Source organism: Rhipicephalus sanguineus, chromosome 11 (assembly GCF_013339695.2).
Source record: "Rhipicephalus sanguineus isolate Rsan-2018 chromosome 11, BIME_Rsan_1.4, whole genome shotgun sequence".
In the NCBI taxonomy this organism is placed as follows: domain Eukaryota; kingdom Metazoa; phylum Arthropoda; class Arachnida; order Ixodida; family Ixodidae; genus Rhipicephalus; species Rhipicephalus sanguineus.
In genome coordinates this window covers 44,758,811-44,782,769 of record NC_051186.1, presented here as the reverse complement: position 1 = coordinate 44,782,769, position 23,959 = coordinate 44,758,811, and the positions used below count along the sequence as shown (strand labels likewise).

The following is a 23,959-nucleotide window of genomic DNA, read 5'->3' as shown; positions in this document are numbered from 1 at the left end:
CGAGCCAGCGTCCAGTCTTCCGAGCACACCGCGCGCGTCTCGTCTGGTAACTCCGTGTAGAGGGCGTGAGAAGCGAGGACCAGACCGGAGTAGAGCGTGGGGGAGAGGGATGTGTCGTATTTATTCACGCGTTGTTTCTGTCGGACGGAGCCTTTTTGTATAAAGAATTTATATATCGTGGCCCTGCCTGTGGGCGGCGTGCTTTCCCTTGCGCCAGGGAGTGGTGGCTAACCGCGTTAGCACGGGGCCGATTCCGCAATCCGGACAATGCACGCACTACTAAGCGATCGAGCATCGCTCAGAGCTGTTATTTTTATGCGCATGCGTGCGAGCGCTGTCCCAGGGAGCGGGCGAAGGTACAGCGGTTTGTCCACAAATGCGAAGGCAGATAATGAACAATACGCATAAAAAGAGAGAGAAAAGGAAAAGGAGAGAGGGAAGTGCAGGTGGGTGGAGGAACCCCTCTTGGCAATCAGTAGAAAAGCGAGTGATATTATACAGATTCCTGTAGCTTTCTTTTGTTATTTACTACATTTCTTTTTTCTTCCTTGGCTGGGAGGGGAGCTCAGAGTGGGCAGCGCAGACTCTCTCGCGTCGTTTTCGTCGATCGAATGGAGCGGATGTGCCGCGCTTTTCGCGTGCCGGTGGTATCATACGGCGGATGTCGTGTACTCAAGTAGTGAGTATAAGCATTGGGAGGTGCTCCTATTTTATCCCAACAGCGAATCGCAGGTTAGTTATAAAGAAGGTGGGGAGGGGAGGGGAGGTTAGAGTAGGGATGAAGCAGTGCTGGGCAGTATCGAAGATACATGTATCTTCGATACTATCTTAGATACTTTTTGGGTATCTTGTATCTGTATCGCGATACGTCTCGCAAAACAGGTATCTGTATCTGTATTTCCGATACATTGAAGAATGTATCGTGTATCTTAAGATACAAGATACTGTGATCGCCCCAGCACCGTGCGAAGCAATAAACGTTGCCTGAGCTCGAGCTTCTCAAGCTGATACTGCTGCCACTAAGTTACCGGAATAAAACTAAAGGCAGAGACATATTTTATCTTTCCGCAAGAGTTTTCCATCGAGGATAGGCGATAAGCTCCGAGCGTCCCTGTATATTTGTTGAGCAGAGTTACGAGGTGGCGCTCGCGTCGTCTCGACAGACAAGCGCGCGAACGTCTGCGCCCAGCCGAATTTTTGTTAATCGTTTTTTAAGTTTTGTCAGTGCCATGACACTCGGCACTTAGCCACTCTCCTGTGTCGCGTACTACAATGCGTGCGGCGTCTTTCGCGCACATGCTGGTGCCGCTATAAAGTCGTTATCGAAGTGTGTCTTGTGTGTTGCTTAATTACGAAGTCTGAAGAATGCAAGAATGGTGGGTTGCTTTGCCTCTCGTGGCTTTCACACTTCGGCGATTTGAAGGATCTCGTGAATGTAAGTTTGCATTACATGCAACGAGAGTGACTTATATGCAAATAAGATTCTAACAGCTATGACACCAACGGTACCGACGCTGAATTTAACGGAACAAGCATTCACCTAACAGACGCGATCTTCGCGTACGTCTGTTTTTCTTTTATTCAAAGAGTTTTTTAAAATCATAACTTCATTGTTAGCAGATGTAATTTCTTAGCTGTCCTTCTTTTCCATCCCGTACATTACCTATGTCTCTATATTATTTTTTTTTCTGCCGGTCTGCATACTGCAATATGCCTTTAACGTGCTGCCAATGTAAGCTCTCTGCTTTATTCCTAGTTTTAACTGTCTGCGTCATTTCTGCTTCTGTTCATCAAATGGAATATAAGTTTATATACTTATATTCCACTTGAATTTACTGTTATGTAAAGGTGATGTTGAGAACAAATATATAATAATCCGGGCGCGCCTGGAGTATAGAGTAACGATAATTCTGCTTACTGGTAAGTAAATTAGCAAATTTGAGTTTGCATTATAATAACGTAAATTATTAGGCGCCATATTAAATACGTTGGCAAAGATATTCGAGAAACACTGTTATACCATATGCTCCGTTTTGCTTATGAGCGTCCCAAACAGTCGTTTTACGCCATTTTCCATAGGCACTGAATTTATTTGTCGTAGCTATTAGTGGTTACCCGCCGCGGTGGTCCAGTGCTTATGGCGCTTGACTGCTGGCCCGAAGGTCGCAGTAGCCGGATATCGATGGAGGGAAAACGGTATAGAGGCTCGTGTGCTTATATGTAGGTTTTAGAACCCCAGGTGATCAAAATTTCCGGAGCCCTCTATACAGCGTCTTTCATAATCATATTGTGGTTTTTCGACGTAAAACGCAACAATTATTATTAGCTCCTGTGTGTGCCCCCTGTATCGTGTTTCTATACTTATTCGCTGTGTTTGATACGGAACCGCTTTTCTATGTTACTTAGATATATTTGTTTTTGTTGTTTAGGCTTCCCTGAATCCTTTTACTGTTGCTAGTCACCAGGTAATCGGATCTATAAGTGTCAATAACGTGAATAGTGGCGGTGTCCTGCAGCGCTTTGCGCAACTGTGCAATTCGTCTGAAACGTTTCTGGGCTGCACATGTTCTTGGTGACGTACACCTGTCCGGTGATCCGTTATTGCGAAAACCGTAATATGTTTACCGGCAAGGTAGAACTTCACAGCGGTATTTGCACCATCGTGCGGAGGCTTCTTAATGAAGTTCATATGGTTACTTGGCATCCCGCTTGCTGGTCAGCAAGCAGAGCAGCGACTAGCTCCCACCAGTTACAAAAGCTACAAGCAAGAACCGCTATCAGTGAAATGTATAAAGAGCTGTCATATTAAGCATCTAAAGCAGCGCCAATAAGTTGTTTCAGAATTAAACAGATATACCTTGAACAAGAAGGACAAAACTTATGAGATACTAACAGAGGTTTCATTCAAATGAAACACAATTGGTCGCAGTTAATAAATTTTCAAGCGAACATCTATGTGCATAGGCATTTAATGCTGCGCTATATAGATATATATTAACAAATCTGAGAATGTATCGAAGTATCTTAAGATACAATTGGAATGTATCGTATCGGATACAATCAGTGTTGCAGTATCTTGTATCTGTATCTCAAATACTTCTTGCCTGAGTATCTTGTATCGTATCGCGATACAATTTCAAAGTATCTTTGCCCAGCCCTGGGATGAAGTAACAAAGGTACCGAAAAGTGAGCTCATAGTGGCAAATTGGCAAGTTGGACTGAATTAGCGCGTGTTCATTTTCTACGACCAGTTCACACGAGAAGTTTCAGAAGCTTTTCACATGAGCAAGTTACCGATTCTCGTGTTAGCCAACCCTCAGTGCTGTTGCGCAAAAAAGAAGCTTTGTTTTATTGATGAACGCATGACTTAATTCTTTATCTGAAGTTGACCTCACTTGACCTGCGCGGTTTGTGCTTATGTGTTCGTCTTTCCTTCCAATAAATTTTAGTCGTGAGTGCAGCGCTGTGTATCTTCCCTCTCTTTCTTGTCCTTTTTTTGTGCACTGTTTTTCCTTCATAGTGACAACGTACTCGGACCTCTAGTCGCAACAGCGCATGCTCAGACCGATATATAGGAGCACATTGCAGCGAGTCACATCTAAGCGCACGCTGTCGACATGCTTTTACATTTAGCGTCATCTTTGTGACACTGCGTTGCCCGGAGCACCGCAGTAAAACAGTAAAGCATCGCATTCATATGCAGCAATAAAGATACATATCGTAAAATGCGTGCAGGTTTCTTTGACCCTTTACCCTACGTCGCGTGGCCTGTTTGACCTGCACATACATGCAGCTTGTGCAAACTTAAGCATGATAAGAACACTCTTCATATCTATACCTTGGTGGACCCGGATGAAGCATATAGCGGTATATAACTATGCTGCGAACTCTTTTATCGGTCTGGATAGCGGTGCGAATTATGCTGCCCTCACTGAAGAATGAGCTCGTGGATGGTTACGGTGGCGTCTTATCGTCGATGCCGGAATTCGCTTCTGCAGGCAATAGCCCTCCCGTTATGAATGCAGAGACAGTTTTTTGGCATTAAAGGGGTATTGACACCAATTTTCGAAGCTAAGTTTATTTGGCTTTCTGTGTGCAGAGACGACTCTGAGCAAGGGTAAAGCTCAACAAATGCTAATATATCCTATTTTGACATTAAAATCAATTTTCGCAGGGCGCCTACCGAAGTCAACACTGTAGTGTGACATCAGACTCCAGTATCAATTTTGGTGACCTCACGCACCAGTACGGCTAGTTGTGATGACGTCAGGTACCGAAGCATACAACATGGCCGCATGCGCGTCATCGACGGAGCCACAGAGCGTAGCGAGCGCGGACACGTCATAACATCTTGCGCGAGCACGTGTCGAGAAGCTCATGCCGTGTCGTGATGTCAGGACGGCAGGAACCAAAACTAGCTTTTAGAAACACGTTGTAATTAACTTTTCAGGGCGCACTCACGCTTACCAATGCGTTTTCTAAGCTCTTGGGTCTTGGCCTTTCATTTAACGCAAGAAAACGTCAAGGCTAAGAAATACATGGACAGATAAAGAATATATAATTTTTTTTGTCATAGTAATCAATTAATCAGACATTAACAGAGGAATGTCCTTACTCGACACTTGATAATAACACTTGCGCAACTTATGCGACGATGCGCAGAGGCGCTGCCTTTCATTTAAGTCTTACGGAGGTGGCATGACGTCACACGTGGCGTTCCTGCTCCAGTAACGTGATTTTTCCGAATGTGACGTCAACCGGAAGTTCCGCTATTGCGCTCTTTAGGGCTCGGAAAACAGGCTGCGATCACATGCGAACCTTTCGTGGTGCACGTGTGTTTGTTGCTGCGGTGTTCTGTGTGGACTTCGCGGTTTTTATATCGTGAAACATTGTTACTCGCAACAACTAGAACTGGGAGGTAGAAGACTTGGACATTTATATGCTTTTGCTCCTGCGAAACGGACACGGCGTGTGAAATCATCTAAATAGTGGGGCGCTATTGTGGCAACGTGTACGTCGATCTAGCTTCTAGAAGATCCAACTGTGCGCAGAGAGGAAGGTAAGCCAACCCCGAAGCGCGGCAACCTGCGATGTTATTTTTGAGAACGTAAACTGCGCTGGGGACAAGACACCAGAGTATAGAAGGCAGGACGACTTCTTCTATAGTGTCTCGTCTCCAGCCGACTTTTTCTCCAAATAATGTCTTACCAACTACGTACGCTACCAGCACATGCTCCTTGTGTTCAAACTGTGATCTATCTTATTAACGCGTCGGTGCAGCGATCATCCATGGAATCTGCGGCGTTGTCAAGAGTGGTGGTGCCTCGCTAAGTGATCCCGACTGTTCCGTCGTTTGACGTGCGATAGATCAGCAAGCTGTCACCATGCAACGCCCCTTGTAGATGCTGCCCGGTACGCTGTTCCACTGTCGGCTTCTGCGTGCTCGAGAAACGGGATGCAACTGTCAGCTGTTCATCATCAAATAACATTTTTTTCTCAGCGTATAAGGGGACACACAGCGCCGTAAGTGGGCTCTCCTGTCGACTTACCTTTCTATTGCGCTGAAAATGTACTGTGAAGATAAGACCACGACCGATAGTTAGCCTTATTCTTCACGTTTTCTTTACTGCTATTGGTTTTACCGGCCCGCCCGCAGCGGTGGTACAGCGGCTACGGTGCTCGGCTGCTTACCCGAAGGTCGCGGGTTCGATCCCGGCCGCTGCGGTAGCATGTCGATGGAGGCGAAATGCAGAGGCCCTATTCTGTTGTGCGACTTCTGTTTCAAATGGTTCCAAAGCCCTTCAGGAACTGTTTTCAGTTGTGCACAGCGTGAAATCATAGATAGATAGATAGATAGATAGATAGATAGATAGATAGATAGATAGATAGATAGATAGATAGATAGATAGATAGATAGATAGATAGATAGATTCTGCTTTCATATTTGTGCTTCCACAGATCTGTTTACGGATACATTCTAGAGTACCTGCAATTACATGCAGTAATTGGTGGTGAATCGTATTGGCCACGTTGGATAATTATAGTATTCTTCATTTTAATGGACCTTATATGATAGAAAATCGAACTAGCGGTTCGACGCATCCCTGACACCAAAGACTGACATGACTGAAAGTCGCGTTGAAACACGTTACTGCACCGAACTTCGTCGACTACGTGTCCAGGCAAAAACGACGTCGGTGTGTATATACAGTATATACATATATATGCAACCCGCTGGCCCCGCCGGCAGATGGAGGCCTGGTAGCTACTTTGGCCGCTCAACGAAGCAGGCCGAGCTAAAAACCACCTGTCCCAGCTCACAGCAGTGACGCGGACGCACCTATAGACACACCAAGGCACACTGGCTTTTTCGCAGCAGCAGATGCTATCTCACCGCGCCTCCCTGCAAAATAGGAGACAGGTGGCGCGGCACTCGCGATGAGCAGACGAAACGAACGAAGACAGGAAGCAGACGACGGCGACGATGATGCATGCACTTCAGGCGTGTCGCTCTCCAGAAGTTACTTCTTAATTTTTAAAGGAAAATAAACTCGAAGCAGGTGGCTCAAGAGCAAGATGGCAGCTGCCATCTGGTGTGGGATGAAAGAAAGAATGATAATAAAGAAAAAAAGGGCGTTATTGTACCTCAATATTCGTGACCTTAAGGGGACTCTAAATAAAAACCATATAATTGTTTGGACTAATAAATTATTCTCTGAAAGCTCTAGTGTTGTTAATTTCACCCCCATCGGCATAATAATAGATAAGATGTCATATGTTTCGCTTTTAAATTAACCGCCGAAAGCTTCAATGGTGACGTCACAAATTTCAAAGTGTTTTTTTCATATGTTGGCCACTTTGGCTCAACGAAATTTCCTGAAACCTGGTACGTTAAGTCTCTGGCCCCTCAGAGGACAATGAACTTCATTTTTACCGTTTAGAAACCACGTATGCCCTATAGTAGACGCCGTCGAAATCTATGACGTCACGACGATTGGTGCTGAAACTTCAAGGTGGTGTCGCCAGCCGCATTTTCTTTTTGCGCGTTTTCTCGCTCACCAAGCGTCTTCTCGGAGCAAACGTGGTGTTTCTGGTATCGTGAAAGAGTAATTTACTAATACGATAAAAATCGTTTTTCTCTGTGTCACTGTAGTGTCCTGGTTTAAAAGGTTTTCTGACCAATAGTTCACGATATGTAGTCAACGAAAAAGTACTCCCTAACAGTGCTACAGCAGCCTCCCGTTGTTTCCGAAAACGCTGTTCATATGACGTTATATTCTCCGTAACATTGAATATTAATGACATCATGACTAACACAACAGACAGAAAAAAAAAGATGGCGCGACAACGCATGGACAAGCCTTATTATTTTTCTTGTCGATGGTTATGTAAACCGCTCGCAAAGTTAGTTGTTTATGTTGGCGATCGTTCTAAGTTTCTAAGCAGCCAACTTGAGTTCGTGCTAAGTGGCACCGACTCGATCAAGTAACACTTACTGTTTGCGCGAGTTAGCTGCGAGAAAGAAGAAAAATGCAGAGAAATATTACAGTACATAATCATAAGGGCAATGCGAGGACTCTTTTTGCTCAAGCGAATATATACGAACATGTACACGTTGGCATTGCGACGCCGACGTTTAGATAAACAGTGCGAGGACTCGCGAACATGTCAGAGCGCTTTCTTTCTTTCTTTCTTTCTTTCTTTCTTTCTTCTTTCTTTCTTTCTTTCTTTCTTCATATTTCCTCGTCGAGTATTGCGTTTCGTATGACGCCGAGAAAACACGGGTAACCTGACAGAAGGTGACAGAATGCGTAATGAGCATACATATATAATTATATACAAACAAAATAAATATTGCGGCGGTCTTCTGATGGCTCTTGATGTCTAAGCATTCGTTTATTTATTTATTTATTTATTTATTTATTTATTTATTTAACGCTGAGCTGTTACAAACTTAGAAACTAAGTTAACCCGTAAGCATGCGTGTGCACCCTCCCCTATCCCACGCACACTCTGTGAATAATTTATAAAGTAGTAATTAATTTCACCGGTTTTACGTGCCAGAAACACGATATGATTATGAGGCAAGCCGTAGTGGGTAGAACTCGGGATTTATTTCAACCACCCGGTGTTCTTTAGGGTGCAACTAAATCTAAGTTCACTTCACGAGGCGTTATCGCGTTTCACCCCCATCGAAATGTGTGAATAAAGGTTCAGTTGCAAGTCGGCGTTGGTCACGTTTTATTGCGATAGCAATTATATGGACAGTCTCGGCTGGAAAATGTCCGTCCCCGTCGCCGTCATGCACCGTATATGTATAAGTATGTATATATATATATATATATTATAAAAGCCCCAAAGAAAAATAATTCAGAAAAATGCTTCCGAAGCGCGGAATCGAACCAGGGACCTCTTGCTCCGCAGCGAGTGGTGCTAGCCACTACGCCACGGAACGCAGGTCCTCCGCATAGCTAACGGCGAGCGTTATATACACACCCTTTGCCGCTGGACGGACTCAGAGATGGCCGGCGCTCATAAGCGTTTCTTCATTACCAGCGAGATGGCGCTAGGAGCGCGACGAGCGCATTTAAAAGTCGTCGGCGAGCTCGCTCGCTTCTTCTTATATTTGCGCAAGGAGAACCTTGGCCTTCCGCTGTCTGCTCGCGCGGTTTTCTCGTGGTGAGGGCAAGAGGGATGTTTCAAGCTTTAACCGTGATGTCCGCGCTCATGTTACGGAGCGCCGCTAAACGACGCCGCTAAACGAACAAACAGAAGATGAGCGCGAACTATCAAGTGTCACAGCTCGACACTTGAAGCACGCTAGTTTCCTTCGCTGCTTCGGCCGCCTTTGCAACAGGAGCGCTGTTCAAACTGAGAGTATCCATTGGCGAGCCTCACTTCGTATAGCATTAGTTTCTTGCTATCGCATTCATAGCTTCGCCCTTGCGGCGAAACTGTGATTTTTAAAGGAACTTTGTTCTGTATTTTGTCCTGTTTGCGCTAAAGCGCTTTTTTTTTATTGCAATGTAGACGTACCCAATAATTTCTGCGGATGCGTGCAACTGATGTGTGCCGTAAGAACTCTGTTGCGTATGAAGCGAAACTATAAAGCACTTGCGCTCCTGAAAGGCGTTAGCTTATTTCAAATAGCCTACAAGGCGTAAAAGTTCTGGTGTTACTGGCTTGCGGAGCGGTGTGAGCGTGTAGAGGCCTCGCCATCGGAGTGTTGTTTTGCCGACAGTTCTTTTTTCGTTTTTTTTTTTGTTTCGCCGCGGCGCCTTCGCGTCGTCGCGGTTTGCAAACAGGACGTTGCCACCGAAGCTTGACACTGCTGCGCGCATGGGCGTTGCACGCACGCATAGGCGCGGCATATTACACACCGGTTCTCAGCGTCAAATCCATGCAGTGTTACGAAGGCTGCAGGCTTATCGGAAGCCAAGGAAAACCATCCATGGCTGCACATTCCGGAGAAGTTGAGAGTGGAAAGGTTGACCCAATGGTGGCAACTATAGCTAATACGTTCGGTCACAAAATTCTATTGAGTTATCGTTGCACAAGGCAGGCACGTAGGCAAGGGGGGGGCCCGGGGGGCCCGCCCCCCCCCCCGAAATTCGTCCAACCTTCTATATTTCCGGGCAACTTTTTCTTCTTTTTGCCATGGAAAAACTTTCTTTCGAACAATTAGGCCTCGGGCCCCCCCCCGAAAAAAATTTCTGGCTACGTGCCTGGCACAAGGATAGATAGATAGATAGATAGATAGATAGATAGATAGATTAGATAGATAGATAGATAGATAGATATATAGATAGATAGATAGATAGACGATAGATAGATAGATAGATAGATAGATAGATAGATAGATAGATAGATAGATAGATAGATAGATAGATAGATAGATAGATAGATAGATAGATAGATAGATAGATAGATAGATAGATAGATAGATAGATAGATAGATAGATAGATAGATAGATAGATAGATAGATAGATAGATAGATAGATAGATAGATATAGATAGATAGAAGATAGATAGATAGATAGATAGATAGATAGATAGTAGATAGATAGATAGATAGATAGATAGATAGATAGATAGATAGATAGATAGATAGATAGATAGATAGATAGATAGATAGATAGATAGATAGATAGATAGATAGATAGATAGATAGATAGATAGATAGATAGGCAAGAATGTATTTTCAAGTTCCTTCGACTGGAAACTTTCACGCCATGAGCAATTCACGTATTTGCGCCGGAGCCGATAGATTTAGTCCCTCGTCGCAGTCGAATGTCTGAAATATATTGTCCGAATAAGTACAATGTTGGGGACTTCATAACTGCTAATTAGTAGAAGTTACAAAGTCTCCCAAGGAACTTTGGCACTCGCATCGCAGTTGCTATACAGTACGAGTTACTAAGTTCTTTGATAGCCTTGCAATTGCGGTCATTGGTTATGCCCTACGTTTGCGGTCATCGCATGGGTTGCAGTAGGTACGAATATGTAAATATTAAATGAAGATATAACTGTCTTTGGTGAGTGCTTTTGTGCGTTATGGCAACGAGATGTGGGCAGTCGATTCGTGGGGCGAAGCTCATCTTCGATGAGTCGTTTTCTCGTTGTTTTTCTTTTAGGTGTGTAGCTTTCGCGGCACTGCACGGAACTGCTGAGACGGAGGTGAGGCGAGCGCGTGTGTCTGCATCGCGCTCCCACGTACGTAACGTCTAAGGAAGACAAATAGATCGGGATCGTGAAAGCGTCGAATCTGAATAAGGTAAAGAATCAAATAAAGAAAAAAGAAACGAGGCGCATGTGTGTGTGTGTGTGTGTGGAGCGGAGGGGGGGGGACAGTGCGTAAGTCGAAAAAGCAAACAGTATTATCGGCAGCAAAAGGAGTTTCCCAGACTTGACTAAAGATGGCCGTAAGATTAGAAGGCACCGTTTCATTAGGATTCAGGTCAGGACGACGCTGCTTTATTTTTTTCTTTCGGAGCGCCTTTCTAATACTCGTAGGCATGTATGACTACTTGCTACGTGCCAGGGGAGGATGAACAGGAATATACCGTGTTCATTCGAACATAGCCCACCACCCATATTTATTTTGCTTACATTTTTATTATTGTATATAGCAACCTGACGAAACTTTTTTTTTTTTGTCGGAGCGCCTTTCTATACTCGTAGGCTTGTACGGCTACTTGCTACGTGCCGAGCGAGGAGGGCCAGGAATATACCGTGTTCATTCGAATATTACCCGCAGCCAAACATTGTTTTGTTTCACTTTTTATGAATATCTATAGTAAGCCGAATGGTGTGCAGGATGCTTGCTTACATTAGACGGAAAGATTGGAACCTGGATAGATAGGTTAAAGCTTGAGATTACACGTCTGTCGTGTTAATCATGACCTATAAAGGAACGTGGTTGTAGAATGGCCGAAAGTTGAGCGCTATTCAAGTGGGTAATATATATATATATAATATATAATATATATATATATATATATATATATATATATATATATATATATATATATATATATATATATATATAATATATATATATATATATATAATGACTATCAAGTTGCGCATGGGCATAAAATGTGGCTTAGTGTGAGTGAGCCCTATACAGTAATATAAATTAAAAATGCCCAATTACACTCCAAGGACTAGATTTGCGTTATGGGACGTCGTCATGATGACGTCAGAAATTTGGGGTATCTGTGACGCCATGATGGTTTCATATGGTGACGTCATCACGTGATAATAATAATAATAATAATATAATAATAATAATAACAACAATAATAATAATAATAATAATAATAATAATAATAATAATAATAATAAAACTGCCATCTTTTGAACTTCTCGTGACGCACCCTTAAGTTTGCCGCAGCATTGTAGCTCGACTTCTACGTACTCAGTCACTCTCTAATGAATGACTGTCTGAAAAAATAATAAAACCAAACAAAGCAAACAGGCTCACGGTACGCCTCTAGATTGTACAGTAGGCCATAAATTAAAACTAAATGGAGGTCAAGCATGCAGTGGTCGAAAAGAAAGAATAAATAATAAAAACGACGGGTAGACATCTCCATCTAGAACGTGTACACGTCTGAAAAATGAATTAAAAAAAAAGAAAAGCTCTCTGATTGGCTCACGTATTACTCACATGGTCTCAACCCTCCGAACAACAATAATAGATGGGACGGGCAGTCGTACTGACGTCACGTGGTGCGCACGCAGAGCCAAACGTGCGCTCCTCCGGACGTGCGTTTCATTTTTCAGAACAACGAACCTCACGTTTTCCTCGGTGAACACGAATCGTGTTGTTCAGCTTTCTTTCTTGCTTGCTTTTCTGACCGTTTGCAGCTGCTTGTTGCGCTGTTAACTTATTGGCGAGGGGACTGATGAGGAGGAGTTGTTGATAGCGGGGAGTCTGATGACACATGCGGGAAATTGGTTTCACTGTGTGCGGTCTTTTTCAGCGCCGGCATGCGTGGGGCTCCACCGGTTTCACGCGAACACGTACGCGCGTGTGATTCTGTTGTTCAAGGATATATACATAATGTCCCGCATGGATATACGCGTTACGCACGTAACGCATAGCGTATGACACGCCAACGATTTCTGGGAGAGAGCCTCAGCCAGCTCCAACATCGGCGATCACCTAAGGCTGGTCGCGAGGGCCCAGAGGCGGCCCGAGCTCAATTTATGCTGTGACGTCGACGAAGGCAGCAGTCGGCGTGTCCAAGATCGCTGTGATGTGTTACTTCCGCTGTGATGGCGTGGCCATCACAGCGGAAGTAAGAACGACAAGGTTGAGCTATTTGTTATAGAGATTCGTCGTGAAGGGGGGAGAGGGGGGAGGCCCGTATTCACAGACCAACCTTCTCCTTGTGTGATTATTTCCTTAAGTTGTTGTACTCCCTACGTGCCTTATAAGTGCGCAAAAACGGTAACCGGGTAAAAGATAACTAGAAAATTGGTTTGTGAATGCCGGCCTACTTTGTTTATCAAACACACTATAAGGCACAAAACCGATCCGGAAAACTCGAGATAAGGATGAAGTTTGTTTGTGAATACGGGCCTTTAGGGCGTGCAAAACAAGGACATTAGAGAGAGAGAGAGAGAGGAGCAGCTTTTATTGAAGCGACAGGTGTCAGAGGTGTTCGTCTCCGCTCTGTTATATGGTAGCTAGGAGTCCTTCGATCCTAGCGGCATCTTCGGCTTGCCTGATGACTTGCAGTTGGTCCTCGATGTTTGAGCTAAGCAGCGTGGTCTCCCACTGCTCCACGTTCATGTATGTGTTGTTTGGCCCCTTCACGCGGCAAAAAAAAACAAAAAAACAAAAAAAAAACGCCACATAGAAACTGATGGCACAACGTCACTGTTGCTTGAAAAGCTGCACGCGCCAAGCCATGTCTCGCGCATGCACCCTTGCAAGACGATCAGTTCCTTTTGTAGCGTTAGCTACACTGGCCTAGCCGAGCCAGTTTCGCGTACCTCCTCAAGAGCCGTGCTACGTATGCGCGAGGATCAGTGATGTGACGCACCGGAGCCGGCACCTCCCGCGCACCGCCGCTGCCGGTCTGCGCTTTACAGAGGAGTGACGTCGTAGCCGTGGCAGACGTATTGGCGCCGGAGCGCGCGCAGCTATTCGCCTTCGCTGTGCAGTCGCCGTCTGACACTGCGCTGGAGCCGCTTGATAGCGCCTCTGACTGGAGTTTGCCAGTGTGGTATAGCCATGGAGAAGGAGAGCGCAAATTCTGCTCAACGGCGCAGAAGAGCGGAGAAGCTTGACTCATCGGATCCCGTAGTTGCCTGGCAAAATATATATATATACTCGTGCCACATAATACGTATACCGTGTGTGTGTCATTGGAGCAGCACTAAGCATGATAATCAAGCTAATGCTAGGCAATCAGGAAAGCTAAGAATAATCAGCTGAACCTTTGCTAACGCTACGTTATGCTGGCATAGCCGAGCTAAGCCACTGCAACATTATTTTTCATGCGAGAGAAGCTGAGGGTACAGTTACACACCTGTCTGCCTCCCTGTGTATGTGCAATTAATTGTTCGGGCTTCACGTCCCAAAAACACCGATATGAATATGAAGGACGCTGTAGTGGAGGGCTCCGAAAATTTCGGACCACCTGGGGTTCTTTAACGTGCGCGTAAATCTAAGTACACGGACCCTCTAGCGTTTCGCCTCCATCGAAATGCGGTCACCGCGACCGGGATTCGATCCCGCTACCTTCGGGTCAGCAGTTAAGCTCCATACCAACTAGACCACCGCGCCGGGTTCGGGTATGTACAAAGCCTTGCTGATCACAGCACTCGCCACAATGCCGCTTCTGTGGAACATCCGTGTCCCTTTAAACATAAAGTAAGGGGCTGCAGAAAATCGTCACAATTCGTCCATGGCAATATGGGTCATATTAAAGTTAATTAGTGAACTTTTTGTTAGTTCGGCGACAACGCATTTGGTCTCTTGCGTAACTAACCTCCGCCTCTTCGAGTGATCGAGTTTAAGGAGCATGCATTTATGCTACCGGTGAAGTGATCTTTTAAAAATTGTGTCCTGTTTGAGCAAAAAAAAAAAAAGACACAGCTTACAGGAGTATCCGGTAATCTTGCTTCTAAAAGAAGAGGTTAGGGGCGGGGAGGGGGGGGGGGGGATTACTCACCTTGGGCACGTGACGTCACACCGGAGAGGATTCGTTCTGCCCAATGGCGGTATAGATAGCACACACGTGAGCTTCAGTGTTTGTCCTAAAATTGCGTATTTTTATTAATATCCTATTTACAAATCATACACACAAATATACAGACCACTCACGTCACACACGTTTCATTTACGTCGAGTCACTTCCAAGAAAAAAAAATATCGCACATACGTCACGTGACAGCTCCAAAGCAGTCGCATTTGCAAACGAAATCAGCTGCATGCGATAGTCTGGAAAGCGCATGCGCGAAGTATCCACAAGCAAACCAAGGAAAGAAATAAAGAAAAGAAGGACATTTAAGGAAGACACAGAGTTCCTAAAACTTTTTTTTGTTTGTTTTTGTGGACACTTGGTTTCCAATTATTACATCGTGTTAGAGTTCACACTTTGAAGGTTCTCTTCGACATCAACTAGCTGTCAGACGAATCACATCGTGTGCACAAAACTAGGAAGTTTTAGGGAACGTTCCTCTGGATAAACCTTTGTAATTGATACGACACGAAAATCTACATGTACACTAATAGCTCGCTCATTCGTTACATCAGCTTTTGTCTGCTTTTCACAAAGATCGCGTTATTAGTGGACTATCTGCAACGAAAGTGCTGTCGGAGAAACCACAAATAATGCGAATAAAGTTAGGGAGTTTTAGAAACACGGGATCAATGCGGGGCCTTAGCGTATACCCAGTAGAGATGCATTTGCACCGCGCATACGTATAGACCCGGCATTTGTGTGCGCTATATACTTTAGCCGCAAGATTGATAAACTACGTTAAACAGAGATCCAGTTTATCTAAAACTTCCTAATCAAGGCCTAGCGTTTTTAGGCCGGTAGTAGTGACAATCTCTTTTTTTTTTGTCGAATATTTCGAGATTTTGCGTTCTGCAGTCTCCTGTACACGCGCTAGCGCGAACGTCCGGCATATACGGCAAGAACGGCGCATGCGCACTCGGCTGTATTTTGAAATCTGATTGGCAACTCGGTACACTATAAAATTTTAACGCTTTGCTGCGCACCTGGTGATGCGGAAGGGTGGACCATACAGAGTTCTAATCGAATTATACCAAGTCACTGATCATTCTGTAAACCATTCTGCTAATTCTGCTAAGTCATGATCATGCTATGAACCATTCTGCGAATTTGGTGCGTCATGGAAATGACGGCTTTGAAAAGAACACACATTTCATTTTCCTTATCCGATGTAGCTCCACATTCTGTAACCTTCTAACTCAATGTTAACAGGGTATTAATAACCGCAGCATTCGAAACGACGACTGAGCAACAAAAAGTGTGTTAGCAAACATGGAATATTTTACTAGTACATTGCACAGAATTAAAGAGTTTTGCAGCCGCCACCAAACAAAACTCTTGAAGCGCTTCATCCCTGTCGTAGCGCCAAACAACTCGCATTAAACTGCGCCATTCCGCTAAGATTGTTCAAAAATTATGTTACAATCTGTGCGTAAGATCTCGGTATATGCATCCATAAACAGGCCTACGCGCATTATCTATATAGATAGGGACCCTGTCAAGAGGATCGCAAGACCGACATATCGATACACATGTTCTCTCTTGCTTGTGAAAGACACGAAGCCTCTCCTTGTGTTCTGCTACGACGCAACGTGCATCGATTTCCAGAGTCAAAATTTCGCGTTGGGGGTAAGTTTTACAAGACCTCCAGAATATATTAGGCGTGGTGCTTCGATAGATGCATAGACGGTACCGTTACTGCGCTGATGGTCTGCTAAAACTATCCCATTTTGTATTAACGTGTAAAACAATGAATCGTCAAAGATCTGTGACTTTGACGACTGCGTCGACCATGAATCAAAAGCACTTTAGCGGCGACTGCAAAAATCGGCGGCGCATGATAACAGTGACAAGGAGACGGAAGGTTATAGGAGAAAGAAAAAAAAACGGCACGGACAGATAAAGAAAGATAAGATACACAGACAACGCTTCGCGCTAGGACACCAATCCAGGGCTTCAAACTCAGCGAAGGGTCTAAAGCGCGAGGCAAAGAACTGATATGTCTTTCGATTTCTTGGTGTAGGGGGGTTTGCGCCCCTCCTAATCTCAACCTGCGCTATCGCAAAGGCTGAAGGAGGTCGGGAGATAAGGGGGGCACTGGTTGATAACGCGCTACGAGAACAAGCTAAAAGAATAATAAAGAAACACAACTGCACGCGCGCTTTAATGACGCGTTAGCGATAACAGCAATGTGTACAGCATTCACAGCAACAACAAAAAAAGGTGCATTGCGGTGCAATAACAAGAAAAAATATAAGCAAGTGCGTCACACTTACAAAAAGAAAAAACAGCCTTACACGCACGGTGACAATCGACGTTAGGGAGTTTTAGCACGACGTAATTTGCGCAGCAACTCCGTACGCGCCGTGTGTGCCTTTAAATCGCACTTGGAACAGACGTCAACGGCATTTGTGTGTTCATTAGCCGGATATGGCAAATAAGATCATCAAGTACTTGTGGTGCGCTAAAATTCGCAATAAGGAGTTTTAGGGAGCCGTAGCGAGCAACGACTCAGTGACTGTGCACCACTACACTTTATATATGGATTCGGATAACTGTGAAGGGAGCTCGTGAGTGTATAAAAAGTGCCCATCTTTGGTGCGCGGTACACAGGTACTGGCTCTAATGTCTCAGCGCAATTACGGTATGCTAAAACTCCTCACTTGGAGAGAAATGCAATCAGTAGTGTTCTTATAGGGGTGACAGTTACTCCACTACGGCTATACAGGGACCGGAGTGACACGAAGCTAAGGTGCTTTACTGACGGGTATTGAGGAACAGAATATTGAAACTATAATGTGATGGCGTTAACGATTGGTCGCTTTACGTTCGCACATATTCACTTTTGAGCGTGGTCTCTTAACAATAGTCGGGCTTATCAAGCTTGGCATAAAACTTCACGTTGGGTGAATCACACTGTAGTTAATGGGCTGCTTACACGAGCGTGCTCAGGTTTCGAAGTGGCAATGTCTTTCAGCAAAGTTTTCGTAACCCTGCCTGCTGAGCAGCTTAACTGTGATAAAATATGTGGCAGGCGGTTCTCTAAAACTCACCACACTGGCGCACCCCCACCGCGCTGTAATCACTTGGATACCTACATGATCGCGTTCCAAGCTTTGTAGTGACAGTGGTTTTCAGTAAATTTTTCGCACCCTTGCCTGTTGAGCAGATTCATTGCGATTGGATTGGTGACTCCAAAGCCCGTTCGCTAAAACTCTCCAGACTGGTGGTGCCGTCTGGTTTTTCTCAGCGGCACGGTTACCAGGCGCATACATACGTGAAACTTTTGTCAACAGGTGCTGAAGTTGAATGATTATCTCTATAGCCTCTACCAGCAAAATACGCGTCTGGCGTTGCTTAGGTAACCGAAAATACAAGATTTAACTGTCGCATTTGGCACAATGCTTAAGGCTGTTTGTTGATGCAACTTTTTTGCACGTGAGCGATTTTTTTTTTTGGTATGCTGTTTGAACACAGGCTATTTGGCGGTGTTTCTACACGTCACCGTACAACATAACAATGAATGTTGGCACAGTACATGTAGTTTGATTCGTTTGGTTCTGGGGCTTGTCATAAGAACACGGTATGAGAGTTGAGCTACAGTGTATATTGTACGGCTAGGGTGGATATGTGGGGAAGACTAACTATTACTAATGTCTCTTATTAAAAACTCGCGCACGGTTTATACAAGGATTTTTTTTTCGTGAGTGCACCGTTTCATAACGGTTGATCATGCTTTCAGAAAAAAATGGGCTGAGGTTTAACTTTTGTAAACGCAGTTATCGCGAACGAAAGTGCCCAAACCTTCGCCTGGTCACGTGGTACCGCAGCGGATCACGTGGCGTGACGTCACGCCTGCGCTCCGGCGGCTCAAGGTCATCGCGACGCGATGAATTACCTTAGGAGACGTGGCGTAGCACAGATTTCGCTCTGAAAATTCCTGGTTGTTTGAGACACAGGAGTATTTAATGCTAGCCTCTAGCTGGTAAAGATAAAAAAGTGCGATATCAATACTTTTGTATGTAGTTGATAAAACGGGCGTACATACTGATAAAAATATTCTTTTTTTTACCTTAAATACTCTCAACGTCAACGCAAGAAGCTTGCATAGACTGCGATTGGTCTCCATCCTCTATGATATTTTTTTCAACAGCCTTCATCTTCCTAAACAGAAGTAAAGGTCCCGTATAAAAATAAATGACGCGCCACTGGGTTCGACGACTTACAGATATGCGAAATCACTAAACCATTTTCTTCCTTCCCTTTTGGCGCCAGAGCAGCGGCTTTAACGCTTCAGTAATGTTACGCCTTTGCGATAATTATTTTCCGTCGTTAATCGATTGACATTCTTTAAGAACAAGGCGCCCCTTCATAGTTAAACGCAGAAACCAGTGATCGGCCGTCGTAGACATGCAATCTAACAAAAGCGTATATTATGCGATGACGTATCTTCTGCGTCGATTTATCGAAAGGACCACTGTCATAGTTTAGCGGGAACGCCATCAGCGCCGTCCCGAAACCTCTAAGATGTCGCGCTACGACCCGCTCACTTGCGTTATTTGAACGTCCAAACTAGATATTGGTTCTAGTTCACTATAGTCCAAACTCTCAACACGTCGCTCTACTCGACACTTCGCGTTACACAGGCTCCTTAACAATGTCAAATAACGTCACGTCCTTGGTCACGTCTCAGCATTGCCCCAACGGACCGTGACAATGGTTTTAGCTATAGTAGTGTCATAATCATCGCTGTCCTCCGAGACTGGCAACCAGATAAGAGATTAGCCGGTAGTTTCGGAGTCTTATAGCAATCGGCACTGTACTCCAAGACTGGCAACTATATATTTTGCCGGAGGTCTCGAAGTACCATAGTGATGCGGTTGCCACACTCAACTGCGCAGTTATCGCCACCATCCGCCAGAGGTCAGTTAGACCGAACACCGTGACCAGATCACACGTGCGAGACCAGATGGTATAGAGTACACAGTGCAGACGGCACGTTCGACAGGTTAGCTGATGCTTGATGCCGTGGTTATCACGCACATTGCTTCAGTCGACAAGCGAGCTGTTTCAACTTCACACACACCGACAAGTGAGCTGCTTCAGCTTCACACACACATAAAAATGGTGGCACTGGGAGACCACCACACTTGACAGTGCTGCAAGTCCCGTAGGATGTTTTTGAAGCGAGAATTTTTCGCATACTTGAAAAATGCCAAGCATAAATTTTATCCACGTCAACTTTTTTAAGAACCTGCGTCGGTAGAATCTATCGCAGTTCACGGAATACCGGTTTTGCAGGACGTGTGCAGCACCGGTCGAGTGCAGGACCTCTGGCAAGTGGAAACGGCACTACTGTGGGTGGCACCGTTACCCAGAAGCGCCCACTAGTCACATATTAACGAGCCAGAGGGAGCAGTCCCAAGCTATACATACACTAGAACTGGTATACATAGTTCTTTTTTTTTCTCAAGTCGTCGTAGTCACCGCTTCGACGCTTTTGACTTCGCACACTCGAGACTTATCGTTCAAGGACCACTCTCGCCGAAAAACCAGCTGCTGCAGGCAACAATGGGCGATTGTCTATAAAGCGAGGTGCGCTTGCAAGTATCCAGCGCTCACTGTTTGATGACGTCCTGCTCACGAAGCGTCCGTAGAGTGCGATCGGAACGCATTCGCAAAGCTACTTCCAGGAAGTAACGAATGACTCATAGCTGCTCCTTAGTCCCACATGCGGTGTCCGGATCTTGAATCGTGTATTCCAACTTGCCCAACTTTCGACATCGTTGGATCTTGACTCGGGAAACGTTGAGACTCGACTTGAGTTGCACACCTTGGTCACATCCCCTAGTTTTAAAGATCGAGCCTGGGGGCGTCGTTGCATCGTAGATCACGTGGTCAGCTGACAGAGAAGCACGGCTAAGGCCGAACAACGCCACCACACTTTACTGTAGCCAAATCGCCAGACTTCAACCCTGAGACTTGTGTTTCATGGTAGCATTGTAATGTCGGTCTATATCTCTACTCGAAAAAGAATGGCCGCCATCGGTCGTTGCACACGGATGGTGACAGGCACGTGAGAGAACCAAAGCGGCCTAAAGACCAAGCAGCAACGCTTGACGCACTTGATGGAACGATTTTCTAGCCCAGGTTCGTGTTGGAACCGTCAAGGTCCTTGTTGTAACCGTCACTCAGGTCCTTGTTAGAACCGCCAACCCAGGTCGTTATTGGAACCATCACTCAGGTCCTTATTGAAACCGTCACTCAGGTCCTTAGGAACCACCACTCAGTCACACGCGCCATACACGGACACACACACGTCACACACGCGCGCGCATGCGCAGCAAACACTTCCTCAAATGAAGCAGCACAGCTTCTTCCATCCCGTCTTCTTCTCCTCGTCGTCCCTCGCGCCTCGTCGGTCTAGCGACATGGCGCGTCTCCGGGGAAACGGCACGAATCCGTTGCTGAACTGTCCCGTGCCGTTCCTGGAGCCCGGCGACGACCTGGAAGGGAGCAGGTTGAAGCCCTTGCCAACGAGGCCAGGGCTGTTCCGGCGGAGCGCGGCGACGATGGCCGTGTCGAAGACCTCCTTGAGGTTCTTCTGCGTCAGCGCCGAGCACTCGACGTAGGCCAGCGCCCCCATGCGGTGTGCGGCATGCCGCGCCGCGGACTCTGGCACGGGCTCCTCGCCGTAACGGGCGAGCTCGATGAGAACCTGCGCAAGGAGATAATGAAATGAGACGTGAGGCTTAACGCACGCTAAGCCTAACACCCATGTTAGGCTTAGTACATCGCTGCATAAAATACATCGTTCTGGCGGCAGGCAAGCCTAATGAGGTACTGACACGAAAATTTTCAGTTGTCGTTTTTTGTTGCGTCAAATGAAAGACCAAGTCCTCAAGAACCTAGAAAACATACTGGTAAGCGTAAGTGCCCCTTGAAAAATTAAATACATGTTCATAAAAGCTACTTTCGGTTCCTACTGTACCCGCACGTCACGACATTGCATGGGCTTCTCGTCACGTGCTCACGCAAGATATAGTGACGCTTCCACGGCCGCTCCGCTGCGTGGGTCCGTTGGTGACGCAAAAACCGCCATTTTGAATGTTTTTGGTGACGCGCAAGCGGCAATTTTGTATGTTTTGGTAGATGATGTCATTACAACTAGCCATACTGGCGCGTGAGGTCGCCAGAATTGACACTGTCGCCTGAAGTTGCGCTAGTGTCGATATTATTGGGTGCGCCATGCGAAAATTGACTTTAATATCAAAATAAAATATCATATAGGCAATTTACTGAGCTTCAGACTTGCTCAGAGTCATATCTGTATACAGGAAATTTGTATTTCTGAGTAAAATCAGCTTCGAAAATTGGTGTCAGTACCTCTTTAAGCGTTCGAAACCCCACAGCTGAAATCTCTAACGTTTGAAACTGCTGTATTTACCAGAACTGCGAATTATAGCAGTTAAAGAAGTCCGCGGTGGGAGCAATAGAAAACAAATTCGGTGAAAATTTTCAAAGGAAGGGTAATTCTCACGATTTCGACTGTTTATGAAATTTTCTTAATTGTTCTTGGTACAGAGTTTGTGAACAAGGCATTTGTTCTTTTGCAGTGTGCTTGTTCAGCAAGGAGCATGAATGAATGAAAGTGTTCCCGATATTTTCATTCGAGATGCATTCAAGTAAAGAACGAAATTTGGTTTCCATTATGTCAATTAGCTAATGCTGCTTTATATATATCAAATTAGTGAAGCAGCCCCGAAATATACTGTCGGGGAGTCTATTCTGATTTTAAAATAAATATGGCCTTAAAGTGGAAACAAATTTTAAATCGTGAATTGTGCTAATTTGGCTGTCGTAAACGACGTCTATACGTCCGGCACATGACGATAATATTACCACGCGTGATTTACTTGTGTCTTTATGTGACCGGCCTGTTACACGTGTAACCACCGCTTCGCGCAAGCTGCGCCGCAATGTTTGGGAAACTTCGCGATTGTTTCAGACTGTCCTGTTATAATTAAGCACCGTCGCGAGTAGCCGAGTTTATTCTGTGTCCAACACGAGCACCAGCGATAACGCTGGAAGGTTCAATCGGGAGCGTTTGAAAGCAGACGCGTTTTATGGACTATCAGATTACTCACTTCATGACATTTTGCCGCGCTAGTAAAAACAACACACACAAGGAAGACACGAACACGACGACAATCGGCGGTACTTCCAAGTTCCAACTGATTTATTTCAAGCATGAAATAAGGCGTACATGTACATGCGACACACACACAGGCGCAGAATAGCCAACAGCACTGCCTAACATAGCCGGCTCCCAAGCAATCTAATCTCTGAAGACCGCAGCTGTATCGACGTGTCACCGATAGATTCACCACCTAACTTATTAATGTAAAAGGCTTCTAATAACCCACGTGCTGTCTGATGCCCGCTCTTACCCAGAATCCTGACCTTATGATATCTGCAGACCTTGCAGTGCGCAAGAAGATGCGCAAGTTCATTATGGCAGGTTTTACTGGTTCCTTGTTGTGTCATTTTCTATATATTTCTCTCTCTGCCTACTTCTGTATCTGTCTTTCTTCCCTTTCTTTCTCTTAGTTTCTCTCTTTTCTTTCTATCTCTTTCTTTCTCTCTCTCTCTCTCTACTCGCTCTCTCGCCCATCAGAGTTATTGCATCCTACGCCGGACAAATCGGCGCACGTGTTCTGTAAGCGAAGCATTAGATGAAGAAGAGGAAGACGATAGCGCGTGCCGGTTCATGATGATGATGATAGTTTTCCGCCGGCTCTGCACGGCATAACGGAAAACTCAATAGCCCCGCTGCAAAGGTGTCCAAGTAAGATTGTATGTTGCACGTTCGCTATAGATCGTAATTCGTAATATCCGGGGTTTGCTGTAACGGAGTTTTGACCGCCATAGGCGCGCTCACCTTGACGTCCGTGCGCAGGTCGCACTGCGTGCCGACTAACACGATGGGGGCGTCGGGACAGTGGCGCCGCAACTCAGGCAGCCACTTTTGAGAAGCGTTCTGAAATGACGTGGGGCACACCACCGAGAAGCAGAGTAGCAGCACCGCCGCGTTCGGGTAGCACAGGGGCCGCAGGGAGTCGAAGTCGTCCTGCACCGGGGCAGAGAGAGAAATAGGACACGGGGCTGTCAGTGTTTGGAATAACAGACAACTGAGCTA

The 23,959-nt window shown here is 45.5% G+C and overlaps 1 protein-coding gene across 1 annotated transcript in view; it reads right to left on the bottom strand.

The window, feature by feature from the left end:
- Positions 1–14,770: 14,770 nt before the first annotated feature.
- Positions 14,771–23,959, bottom strand: part of LOC119374994 (rho-related GTP-binding protein RhoU) — a 105,830-nt gene continuing 96,641 nt past the window's right edge. The window contains exons 3-4 of the mRNA XM_049411118.1: positions 23,702–23,890; positions 14,771–21,478 (exon numbers count right to left, since the gene is read on the bottom strand). Coding sequence (XP_049267075.1) covers positions 21,116–21,478; positions 23,702–23,890 — 552 coding nt within the window. The 3' untranslated portion in view covers positions 14,771–21,115. The remainder of the gene's footprint in view (positions 21,479–23,701; positions 23,891–23,959) is intronic.